At 43.1% G+C, this 13,532-nt stretch overlaps 1 protein-coding gene across 1 annotated transcript in view; it reads left to right on the plus strand.

Annotated features, from left to right (window-relative positions):
* The first annotated feature begins 485 nt into the window (after positions 1–485).
* The window catches only part of LOC135511927 (kinesin-like protein KIF19), a 101,056-nt gene continuing 88,009 nt past the window's right edge, over positions 486–13,532 (plus strand). The window contains exons 1-2 of the mRNA XM_064933449.1: positions 486–1,525; positions 7,995–8,075. Coding sequence (XP_064789521.1) covers positions 1,487–1,525; positions 7,995–8,075 — 120 coding nt within the window. The 5' untranslated portion in view covers positions 486–1,486. The remainder of the gene's footprint in view (positions 1,526–7,994; positions 8,076–13,532) is intronic.

Genomic DNA, 13,532 nt, shown 5'->3' on the forward strand with positions numbered 1-13,532 from the left:
TGTTATAACTTTGTAATATTATTTCATTGAGCATATATATACAGTTACTACCTATCCTGATTTATAATGCCATTTACTTTCCTCATGAGAATGGAGACAAGACTATACCATGTAGACATACTGGCAAGCTGAATGTGCTTTGTACATTAAGTTATACTAGCTCCAGTAAATAGATCAGCGACTCGGGTGACTTCTATGTCAACTTTACTAAACAACATAACACAATTGAAACAATTAACACAGTAGACAAAAACAAGGTATACACAGAAAATCAATGATCAAATTGATTACATAACTGTACATGTAAACCTAGGCTTACTGCTCAAGTAGGCAAATTTGTCCAAATAAGATTCCCTCATTGTGAGCAATTAAATAGCTCACGTGCAAATGGGTGCTAAATTAACGCAATGCTAACATTGGTGGTAGTAGGTCATATAAAAATATGCCACTGCACTGGTATAACATGAATATTACAAAGTACATTATGCATAATGACAGTCTCTCTTCCATTGTTTATATTTTTATTCATGTAAGTTAGGTTCGATTAACATTCGCTTTTGTTGATGTTGATACCTTCGAAGTTAACCTTAACTTTTTTTGACCTTGAAGGAGACGGGAAGGGTTCGGGTTAAATACGTTTGACACCGCCCACATGTAGGCTGGCCCCGAGGGTTGACTCCGCCCACATTGAGCCTGGCCGTGAACTGCAGCTCATCAGGTTGTGTGGTAGGCCTAGCTGCATTTCAATCAGTTACAATTCTGCATAAAACAAATATGAGAATTGTCATTTAATTTAGCTCTATAAACGTATGTTTGACTTTCATTTCCAGACTAAAATATTAAATTCTATGTTCTATTTAGTATTGAGGGCAAGCAATTGCGTCACCGTAATTTGGAGAGATGTTAGTGCAATTCTATGCGCCATCGATTTATCCACCAGATGTCGTCCTTGGGCCGCTGCAAATCGAAGAAACAGCTGCTTACTCTAGTCACTAGAGTCTAGTGCTTTACGCAGCTCTGCCTGTGTTTAAACTACCTACTGATCTCTAGGGGTATCCAGGAACAACACACGAGTCGTCAGATAAAAGAAGCGAAGGGGAGAGTGAAGGGAAAGGGAAGTCAACAGTGGACACCTGCCATTCTCCGTCCGCATCCTCGTATGTCTTCAAAGACATGGGCGAAAGAACAAACTAATTATTTATGTAAACAGAATAGATTAAATGGAATGGAGGCTACTCGTTTTACGCTGTTATATCAGACTTGTTTTGTTAGAGTGCACTTTTGGCGATAGGTGTCTATTTAACCGTAAGTAAATTAGAACTATTTTGAGGAAAGGTAGAGGTTTGTAGGCTAGTTGTTGTCGACATTGGACAAGCCATACAGGTAGGTAGAGAGGGGTCGTGCAGGTATTGAGCAGGATGTCTGACCGATGTCCAGTTTAGCCACTATTTTCTAACAATCGAGGATACTCCAACCACCAGTGGCCATGAATGACACAGGCGAATCAAAAGACCAGCAACTGACAGTAAGTACGATAAACTAGCGTAGCCTGCCTACACTTTGTCACACTACTGTACTATTGCTGCGAGAACAGTAGTGTAGTATCGCCTACCTTTATGGGGACATTTTAATTGAATGCCACGTGGAAGGTGTGACTAGATAATTGTGTAGACTACTGTAGGCCAGATATTCCCAAACTGCTGGTGTACGCGCAATGCCGGGGGGACGCCAAATAAAAATGTCATTCACAATTTAAAAAAAATGGTATATATATTTTTGTTCTTCACATTTTCAAACAGTACATTTATATTGTCCAAAGGGCCTATATGTTCAGCGAAATAACAACACAATGTCAAATACAGGTAGCTTAGTCAAATAATGAACATCACATTAACCATTACTCTCTCGCGGGAAATCTTCACTCTTGGGCAGACATTTAGAAACGAAACACGACGGTTTGAAAATAAGCCACGGGAGTTTTTTTGAGCGAGAATAAAGAAGACTTTCAAGTAGTAAGACATGTATAAAAGCATCAGAGACCATTAATAAGAAGGGGCTAGAAGACTCTTATATGGTGAGTTACCGAGTGGCTGAGAGAGGCAAGCCCCACACTACTGTGAAGGGCTTAATTCTTTCAGATATGGCTGGGACAATGCTGGGAGAAAATACCAAAACAACCATACAGACAATGACTTCATCAAACAACACTGTTTCTCGACGCATAAGTGACATGGCAGGAGATGTTTTGAAACAATTACTGCTTCACATACAAGCCGGTGAATGGTATATGTCCGTTACGTTTATGGGGGATGGGGGGTCAATTAAGGAAGACATTTTCTGAAAACCACTGGAAACCAGGACAACATGAGAGGATATGTTTAAAGCACTGGACAGCTTTGTGACATCCAATGGACTTTGGTGGTCAAGATGTGTTGTACTGTACTGATGGCGCAAGAGCCATGACAGAGAGACAGTGGAGTGGTAAAGCGCTTGCAAGCATTTGCTCCTACGCCACTTGGGTACACAGCAGCATCCACTGAGACACACTTGCTGCCAATGCCCCTGAACTCTCTTTTATTTTCTGCATTATGCAATGATATGGGCAGCGACCATGTAACGCTTTTACAACATACAGAAGAAGTGCGCTGGTTATCAAGGGACAAAGTATTGACACGTTATTTTTTTTTGCATTGAGAGACAAGTTTAGAGTTATCTTTACTGACCATCATTTTCACTTGTCTGACCTGAATCTAGGATTACAGGGACTCTCTACAACTATATTCAATATGCGGGACATATTTGAGGCTATGATTAAGAAGTTGGAGCTCCTTTCTGTCTTCATTAACAAGGACAACACACAGGTCTTTCCATCATTGTATGATTTTTCATGTGCAAATGATCTCAAGTAGAGGTCGACCGATTATGATTTTTCAACACCGATACCGATTATTGGAGGACTAAAAAAGCCGATGCCGATTAATCTGACAATTTTTTTATTTGTAATAATGACAATTACAACAATACTGAATTAACACTTATTTTAACTTAATATAAAGCATAAATAAAATCAATTTAGCCTCAAATAAATAATGAAACATGTTCAATTTGGTTTAAATAATGCAAAAACAAAGTGTTGGAGAAGAAAATAATATGTGCCATGTAAAAAAGCTAACGTTTACGTTCCTTGCTCAGAACATGAGAACATATGAAAGTTGGTGGTTCCTTTTAACATGAGACTTCAATATTCCAAGGTAAGAGGTTTTAGGTTGTAGTTAATATAGTATTTATAGGACTATTTCTCTCTATACCATTTGTATTTCATATACCTTTGACTATTGGATGTTCTTATAGGTACTATAGTATTGCCAGTGTAACAGTATAGCTTCCGTCCCCCTCCTCGCCCCTACCTGGGCTCGAACCAGGAACACATCGACAACAGCCACACCCATCGCTCCACAAAAGCCGCGGCCCTTGCAGCACAAGTGGAATAACTACTCCAAATCTAAAAGCGAGTGACGTTTGAAACAGTATTAGCGCACACCCAGCTAACTAGCTAGCCATTTCACATTGGTGACACCAGCCAATAGGCTGATAGGCTTGAAGTCATAAACAGCGCTGTGCTTGTGAAGAGCGGCTGGCAAAACGCACAAAATTGCTGTTTGAATGAATGATTACAGACCTGCTGCTGCTCAGTCAGACTGCTCTATCAAATCAGACTTAATTATAACATAATAACACACAGAAATACGGGCCTTTGGTCATTAATATGGTCGAATCCGTAAACTATCTGTCACGTTCTGACCATTATTTCCTTTGTTTTGTCATTATTTAGTATGGTCAGGGCGTGAGTTGGGGTGGGCAGTCTATGTTTGTTTTTCTATGATTTGGGTATTTCTATGTTTTGGCCTAGTATGGTTCTCAATCAGAGGCAGGTGTCATTAGTTGTCTCTGATTGAGAATCATACTTAGGTAGCCTTGGTTTCACTGTGTGTTTGTGGGTGATTGTTCCTGTCTCTGTGTTTGCATCAGATAGGGCTGTTTTGAGTTTTCACGTTTCTTGTTTTGTTCGTTTATTCATGTATAGTGTCTTTATTAAAGAACCATGAATAAGAACCACACTGCGTTTTGGTCCGCCGCTCCTTCAAGTAAAGAAAACCGTTACACTATCATGTCGAAAACAAAACGTTTATTATTTCAGTGAAATACGGAACCGTTCGGTATTTTATCTAACGGGTGGCATTCCTAAGTCTAAATATTGCATTACATTGCACAACCTTCAATGTATGTCATAATTATGTAAACTTCTGGCAAATTAGTTCTCAATGAGCCAGGCAGCCCAAACTGTTGCATGTACCCTGACTCTGCGTGCAATGAACGCAAGAGAAATGACACAATTTCACCTGGTTAATATTGCCTGCTAAACTGGATTAGTAGTTATAACTAGTGATTATGATTGATTGTTTTTTATAAGATAAGTTAGCTAGCTAGCAATTTACCTCGGCTTCTACTGCATTCGCGTAACAGGCCGGCTACTCATGGAGTGCAATGGTTAGAGCGTTGGACTACAGTTAACTGTGCGGTTGCAACATTGGAACCCCTGAGCTGACATGGTGAAAATCTGTCGTTCTGCCCCTGAACAAGGCAGTTAGCCCACAGTTCCTAGGCAGTCATTGAAAATAAGGATGTGTTCTTAACTGACTTGCCTAGTTAATTAAAAGGTATTAAAAAAATATATAATCTGAAATCGGCGCCCAAAAATACCAATTTCCGATTGTTATGAAAACTTGAAATCGGCCCTAATTAATCGGCCATTCCGATTAATCGGTCGACCTCTAATCTCAAGCTTACAGACAATGTCAAATGTGATATAGCGATTATGTGCACAATTATGGGTGCGCATTTATGCAGGTACTTTCCCAAAACAGACGACATAAACATTACATTTACATTTAAGCATCTGGATTCATTAACCCTGTAAAACACTTCAGCGAGCATGCCTTTCTAATAGTCCTGGCCTGGGTATCCTGGAAGGATATTGACCTCATCCCATCAGTATAGGATGCCTGGTTATTCTTTAAAAGTGCCTTCCTCACAATCTTAAATAAGCATGCACCATTCAAAAAAAATTGAACCAGGAACAGATATAGCCCTTGGTTCACTCCAGACCTGACTGCTCTTGACTAGCACAAAAACATCCTGTGGCATACTGCATTAGTATCGAATAGCCCCCATGATATGCAACTTATCAGGGAAGTTAGGAACCAATATACACAGGAAGTTAGGAAAGCTAAGGCTAGCTTTTTCAAACAGAAATTTGCATCCTGTAGCACAAACTCAAAAAGTTCTGGGACACTGTAAAGTCCATGGAGAATAAGAGCACCTCCTCCCAGCTACCCACTGCTCTGAGGCAAGGAAACACTGTCACCACCGATAAATCCACTATAATTGAGAATTTCAATAAGCATTTTTCTACGGCTGGCCATGCTTTCTACCTAGCCACCCCTACCCTGGTCAACAGCCCTGCACTCCCCCATTTCTCCTTCACCCAAATCCAGATAGCTGATGTTCTGAAAGAGCTGCAAAATCTGGACCCCTACGAATCAGCCGGGCTAGACAATCTGGACCCTCTCTTTCTAAAGTTTTCTGCCGGAATTGTTGCAATACCAGCCTGTTCAACCTATTTGTTCTATCTTCTGTCATTCCCAAAGATTGGAAAACTGATGCGGTCATCCCCCTTTTCAAAGGCGGGACACTCTAGACCCAAACTGCTACAGACCTATGTCTATCCTACCCTGCCTTTCTAAGGTCTTCGAAAGCCAAGCTAACAAACAGATTACCGACCATTTCAATCCCACCGTACCTTCTTCCCTATGCAATCTGGTTTCAGAGCTGGTCATGGTTGTACCTCAGCCATGCTCAAGGTCCTAAACAATATCATAACTGCCATCGATAAGAGACATTACTGTGCAGCCGTATTCATCGACCCTGCCAAGGCTTTCGACTCTCTCTGAAAGCTCTAACCCTGTCCATCTCTCTCTCTGAAAGTTCTAACGCTGTCCATCTCTCTCTCTGAAAGCTCTAACCCTGTCCCTCTCTCTCTGAAAGCTCTAACCCTGTTACTTTCTCTGTGAAAGCTCTAACCCTGTTACTTTCTCTCTGAAAGCTCTAATCCTGGTCCTTTCTCTGTGAAAGCTCTAACCCTGTCCCTCTCTCTCTCTCTCTGAAAGCTCTAATCCTGTTCCTTTCTCTGTGAAAGCTCTAACCCTGTTACTTTCTATGTGAAAGCTCTAATCCTGTCCATCTCTCTCTCTGAAAGCTCTAACCCTGTCCCTCTCTCTCTGAAAGCTCTAACCCTGTCCCTTTCTCTCTGAAAGCTCTAACCCTGTTACTTTCTCTGTGAAAGCTCTAACCCTGTTACTTTCTCTCTGAAAGTTCTAACCCTGTCCATCTCTCTCTCTGAAAGCTCTAACCCTGTCCCTCACTCTCTGAAAGCTCTAATCCTGTCCCTTTCTCTCTGAAAGCTCTAACCCTGTTACTTTCTCTCTGAAAGCTCTAACCCTATTATTTTCTCTCTGAACGCTCTAACCCTGTTACTTTCTCTCTGAAAGCTCTAATCCTGTTCCTTTCTCTGTGAAAGCTCTAACCCTGTCCCTCTCTCTCTCTCTGAAAGCTCTAATCCTGTTCCTTTCTCTGTGAAAGCTCTAACCCTGTTACTTTCTATGTGAAAGCTCTAATCCTGTCCATCTCTCTCTCTGAAAGTTTTAACCCTGTCCATCTCTCTCTGAAAGCTCTAACCCTGTCCCCCTCTCTCTGAAAGCTCTAACCCTGTCCCTTTCTCTCTGAAAGCTCTAACCCTGTTACTTTCTCTGTGAAAGCTCCAACCCTGTTACTTTCGCTGTGAAAGCTCTAACGCTGTCCATCTCTCTCTCTGAAAGCTCTAACCCTGTCCCTTTCTCTCTGAAAGCTCTAACCCTGTTACTTTCTCTGTGAAAGCTCTAACCCTGTTACTTTCTCTCTGAAAGCTCTAACCCTGTCCATCTCTCTCTCTCTCTGAAAGCTCTAACCCTGTCCCTCTCTCTCTGAAAGCTCTAACCCTGTCCCTTTCTCTCTGAAAGCTCTAACCCTGTTACTTTCTCTCTGAAAGCTCTAACCCTGTTACTTTCTCTCTGAAAGCTCTAACCCTGTTATTTTCTCTCTGAACGCTCTAACCCTGTTACTTTCTCTCTGAAAGCTCTAATCCTGTTCCTTTCTCTGTGAAAGCTCTAACCCTGTCCCCTCTCTCTCTGAAAGCTCTAATCCTGTTCCTTTCTCTGTGAAAGTTCTAACCCTGTCCCTCTCTCTCAGAAAGCTCTAATCCTGTTCCTTTCTCTGTGAAAGCTCTAACCCTGTCCCTCTCTCTGAAAGCTCTAAACCTGTCCCTTTCTCTCTGAAAGCTCTAACCCTGTCCCCCTCTCTCTGAAAGCTCAAACTCTTTCCCTCTCTCTCTGAAAGCTCTAACCCTGTTACTTTCTCTGTGAAAGCTCTAACCCTGTTCCTTTCTCTCTGAAAGCTCTAACCCCGTTCCACTCTCTCTCTGAAAGCTCAAACCCTTTCCCTCTCTCTCTGAAAGCTCTAACCCTGTTCTTCTCTCTGTGAAAGCTCTAACCCTGTCCCCCTCTCTGTGAAAGCTCTAACCCTGTTCCTCTCTCTGTGAAAGCTCCAACCCTGTTCCTCTCTCTGTGAAAGCTCTAATCCTGTTCCTCTCTCGGTGAAAGCTCTAACCCTGTTCCTCTCTCTGTGAAAGCTCCAACCCTGTTCCTCTCTCTGTGAAAGCTCTAATCCTGTTCCTCTCTCCGTGAAAGCTCCAACCCTGTTCCTCTCTCTGTGAAAGCTCTAATCCTGTTCCTCTCTCTGTGAAAGTTCTAACCCTGTTCCTCTCTATGTGAAAGCTCTAACCCTGTTCCTCTCTGTGAAAGCTCTAACCATGTGGTGTTCTACCTGTCTCTTGCTCCCAGGTGGCTCTTAGGATCAGACCCCTCAGTGATTCTGAGCAGGAAGAGGCAGCCACTATAGTGGCCCACCGATTGGATGACCAGGTGAGAGGGTGTGTGTGTGTGTGTGTGTGTGTAGCACATGAGGATGTTTGAAACGTACTCCTTAGCCTGAAGTGTCCCGCTTACGTCGCCTCATTTGCTAGCTTTTGAGATGGCACGATCGGTTAAGACGCATGATGAAGCCGGTCACGTGTGTTTGTGAGGCAGAGGTACTGAGTCTGGAGAAAGTGGTACTCGCTAAGCAAGCAGAGGGATGTGCGTGCTCGCGTCTGTTTCCATTTCAGGCCTCCCTCTCACATCCACTCACACATTTATAATGTATCAAAAAAGTGCATGCACTTTTCAGTTATCACAGTATGGCTGGTCTAAACCAAGTGCTGTGGATAACTGTTTAAAAATATATATATATATTTACCTTTATTTAACTACGCAAATCAGTTAAGAACAAATTCTTATTTTCAATGACAGCCTAGGAACAGTGGGTTAACTGCCTGTTCATGGGCAGAACGGCAGATTTGTACCTTGTCAGCTCAGGGATTTGAACTTGCAACCTTCCGGTTACTAATCCAACACTCTAACCACTAGGCTACCCTGCCACCCTAGGGTGTGTGTGTCTCTGTATGTGAGATGTGTGTGTGTGTGTCTGTGAGACGTGTGTCTGTGTGAGACGTGTGTGTGTGTGTGAGACGTGTGTGTGTGAGATACGTGTGTGAGACGTCTGTGTGTGAGGTGTGTGTGTGTGTCTGTGTGTGAGATGTGTGTGAGACGTGTCTGTGTGTGTGTGTGAGACGTGTCTGTGTGTGTGTGTGAGATGTGTGTGTCTGTTTGTGAGTCGTGTCTGTATGAGACGTGTCTCTGTGTGAGACGTGTGTGTGTCTGTGTGTGTGAGACACATGCGGATGACTCTAAGTGTTGTGCTTCCATCCACTGGGTGGTTCAGTGGGTTGTTATAGCTTAGACAGTGACTTCTCTGATAGAGGAAGGAAATTGGAATCCTTCTGAAGAAAGGAGGCAGCCAAGACAGTTCTGTACTGTAGCAATGGAGGACACGATGTGTGTGAAACAGCTTTGTGCCGTAATTGAATGCTCCTGTCATTGATGTAGCCACAATTTGAGACCCACAATTTATCATTCTGACACTATTATGAACATAGAGAATATTATTGTGAGTTTATTGTGTTGTTGTCAATATGGAGAACATCTCAGATAGCCTTTAACAAGTCTTCTGGCCAGATCACACACCTGACCTGAGGTATTCAGTCTCTATGGCATTGGGAGTTGGCTTTCGTTCTATTTCCATTCAGTTCATGAATCTTCCTAATTGAAAAGCATGACCCAGGAAGTTAATCTGTAATATGCAGCACAGGGAAAATGCAGTGCTCCTATTGGGTCCTTGGGGAGCATATTTTTCTGGAGCCAATTAGAAGCTTCCAGGTGTGTCCCTCATTGAGACCACTTGATGGTGATGAGGAGGAGGGTGAAAATGATGACGGGTATTGTGACTGATTTGGATGAGGAGCTCTAAGCTTGTCCAAGTCTTAACGGGTGATTTACTGTAGGGACTAGGCAGCTGTTCTCATGTTTGGCTTGGCATGACAACTCCATAAGGACTTGGCTAGAGACCAGAAACAGACCAGCATTCAGGCACAGGCTAGGATAACATGGCTTATTCTGGTGAAAGATTTGATATGGCTCACATCATAGAGATCCTTTAAATGGCATAAGTGAGTGATATGATCTCTATGGTTCCCCCTCAGGAGACTGAAAAGATTTGGCATGGGTCCTCAGATCCTCAAAAGGTTCTACAGCTGCACCATCGAGAGCATCCTGACTGGTTGCATCACTGTCTGATATGGCAACTGCTCGACCTCGGACCAAATAGCACTACAGAGGGTAGTGCGTATGGCACTTGAAGAGACTTTCAAAGTTCTTGACATTTTCCAGATTGACTGACCTTCATGTCTTAAACTAATGATGGACTGTCATTTCTCTTTGCTTATTTGAGTTGTTCTTGTCATAATATGGACTTGGTCTTTTGCCAAATAGGGCTATCTTCTGTATACCACCCCTACCTTGTCACAACACAACTGATTGGCTCAAATGCATTAAGAAGGAAAGAAATTTCACAAATTAACTTTTAACAAAGCACACCTGTTAATTGAAATGTATTTCAGGTGACTACCTCATGAAGCTGGTTGAGATGGCACATGACAGCCCGCTTTGAGTTTGCTGAAAGGCTCTCAGACCATCAGAAACAAGATTCTCTGGTCTGATGTTCCCAGCCATTATCAACCCACTAATCAACTGTTCCCAGCTGTTATCAACCCACTAATCAACTGTTCCCAGTCATTATCAACCCACTAATCAACTGTTCCCGGCCGTTATCAACCCACTAATCAACTGTTCCCGGCCGTTATCAACCCACTAATCAACTGTTCCCGGCCGTTATCAACCCACTAATCAACTGTTCCCGGCCGTTATCAACCCACTAATCAACTGTTCCCAGCCGTTATCAACCCACTAAGCCACTACTTTTACAGAAATACTGTCTTCCTAAGTAAGCATCTTCTTAAAATTGGAATAACTTGACAAACAATTGACAAAGACACTAAATTTAATAACATTGTTATAGTATAAGCTTCCCATGCCAATTTGCTAAATACAAATTATGGAATTGTATGGAGTGCCAGAAGAGTGAGGTATAAATCATTTTCACATTGCCAGGCTATCTGGTGTGGTTTGGTGGTGTGGTGGTGTGGTTTGGTGTGGTGTGGTGGTGTGAGTGGCAGAACTCAGAGAGATGTGTCAGATAGTGTGCCGTGCAGGATGTCTCTCCAGTAGCTGTAGGGACAGTTTACAGGCAGTCTGGCAGGGAAGGGCTGTCACCCACACACACAGGGAGCACACGGGACAATGTTTATAGGGAGGCCCTGTCCGTCACCATGGAGACCACCAGGGCCATTGTTGTTGTTTTTAACTGCTATAAGAGGGAGGATCTATCTGCTCAGTGTTAGAGGAGAGAAAGAGAGTAGAGAGGAAGCAGGGTCGGACTATTGGCTACTTTAACCATTAATTCGTTCAGTAAAGATGCTCTTTACATGTAGTGTAGGCGAAGCGAAGGGACCATCACCATTTCATTTTTGTTTTGGAGGCTTGGAGTCTGTCTGTGTATGGGATTCTAAGTGTCACAGGGAGCGAGCGGTACATCACTCAAAGCAAGCTAAAGCCTGTACATGGGGAGCTCTTCTTTTCCCTGTGGGCTCTGTTTGTGTGTTAAAATAAGGTCCATAATGCCTCTCTCTGTGGAGTGGAACTCCCAAGATGCATCTCATCATCTCATGTGTTTACCTGCCCAACACCAATTTTCAGAAACAGGTGGCTTGTTCGAAAGAGAGAGCAGAGAGAGAAGAGAGGAGAGCGAAGAGAGAGAGATAGCGAGACTAGAGAAGAGTCCCCTTAGCCATCTGGTCCTGGGGGTCTGTTCACAAACACAACAGACCCCACAAAGCCCAAGGGCAGCAACACAATTAGATCCAACCAAATCATGAGAAAACAAAAAGATAATTACTTGACACATTGGAAAGAAAATAAAAAAATAACAGAGAAAACCAGAATGCTATTTAACCCTAAACAGAGAGAACACAGTGGCAGAAAACCTGACCACTGTGACTGACACACAATTAAGGAAAGCTTTGACTATGTACAGGCTCAGTTATCATAGACTTGCTATTGAGAGAGGCTGCCGTAGGCAGACCTGGCTCTCAAGAGAAGACAGGCTATGTGCACACTGCCTGCAAAATGAGGTGGAAACTGAGCTGCACTTCCTAACCTCCTGCCAAATGAATGACCATATTAGAGACACATATTTCCCTCATATTACACAGATCCACAAAGTATTTGAAAACAAATCACATTTTGATCAACTCCCATATTTACTGGGTGAAATACCAAGCAAAACAATAGCCTTGTTAGTGTTTCCGAGGGATAGACTTAGTGACTTTGTCCAAACAGCGTCAGTCTTTAACGAGGTGCCGTGTTTGGTTCCTGGACAGGAGCCGGGGACAGGAACCAAGCAAACCCAGCAGCGTCTTTCTTTAACGAGGTGCCGTGTTTGGTTCCTGGACAGGAGCCGGGGACAGGAACCAAGCAAACCCCAGCAGCGTCTTTCTTTAACGAGGTGCCGTGTTTGGTTCCTGGACAGGAGCCGGGGACAGGAACCAAGCAAACCCCAGCAGCGTCTTTCTTGAACGAGGTGCCGTGTTTGGTTCCTGGACAGGAGCCGGGGACAGGAACCAAGCAAACCCCAGCAGCGTCTTTCTTTAACGAGGTGCCGTGTTTGGTTCCTGGACAGGAGCCGGGGACAGGAACCAAGCAAACCCCAGCAGCGTCTTTCTTTAACGAGGTGCCGTGTTTGGTTCCTGGACAGGAGCCGGGGACAGGAACCAAACAAACCCCAGCAGCGTCTTTCTTTAACGAGGTGCCGTGTTTGGTTCCTGGACAGGAGCCGGGGACAGGAACCAAACAAACCCCAGCAGCGTCTTTCTTTAGCCGCAGCCAAGGATTTAACTTCCGTCAGTTCTGCCACAGAGGTAGAGCCAGGAAGATTTAATGAAATGGCCATAAATGGCGACACCACTGTTGGCTGGCACTCTGTGGAGGGAAGTGGTGATAAATAAAGCCCAATGGTTAGAGGGATGGAGGGACAGATGACGAAGGTGAGGGAAGGAGGGAGCCACAGCAGGTAGAAGGTTGCAGCAAAACAAAGGGGCATATTTTCTGTGCAGCGAGGTTAACATGGGAACACTGATAGACAGTAATGGACAGTCTGACCCTGAACACTGTTTTACAGTGTGGGTAGTGACAAAGCAGGGAGTGCTTTAAGTGCTTTAAACAACTCTAAATGACTTTCAGGGTAAGAATTGCCTAGTTATTTACAGGTTAATAATCACCTAGTAATGTACAGGGTAACAATCACCTAGTTATGTACAGGGTAATAATCACCTAGTTATGTACAGGGTAATAATCACCTAGTTATGTACAGGGTAATAATCACCTAGTTATTCACAGTGTAATAATCACCTAGCTATTTACAGGGTAATAATCACCTAGTAATGTACATGGTAATAATCACCTAGTTATGTACAGGGTAATAATCACCTAGTTATTCACAGGGTAATAATCAACTAGTTATGTACAGGGTAATAATCACCTAGTTATGTACAGGGTAATAATCACCTAGTTATGTACAGGGTAATAATCACCTAGTTATGTACAGGGTAATAATCACCTAGTTATGTACAGGGTAATAATCACCTAGGTATTTACAGGGTAATAATCACCTAGTTATGTACAGGGTAATAATCACCTAGTTATGTACAGGGTAATAATCACCTAGTTATGTACAGGGTAATAATCACCTAGTTATGTACAGGGTAATAATCACCTAGTTATTTACAGGGTAATAATCACCTAGTTATGTACAGGGTAATAATCACCTAG

The sequence above is a fragment of the Oncorhynchus masou genome, chromosome 24, assembly GCF_036934945.1.
Source record: "Oncorhynchus masou masou isolate Uvic2021 chromosome 24, UVic_Omas_1.1, whole genome shotgun sequence".
NCBI classification, from domain to species: Eukaryota; Metazoa; Chordata; class Actinopteri; order Salmoniformes; family Salmonidae; genus Oncorhynchus; species Oncorhynchus masou.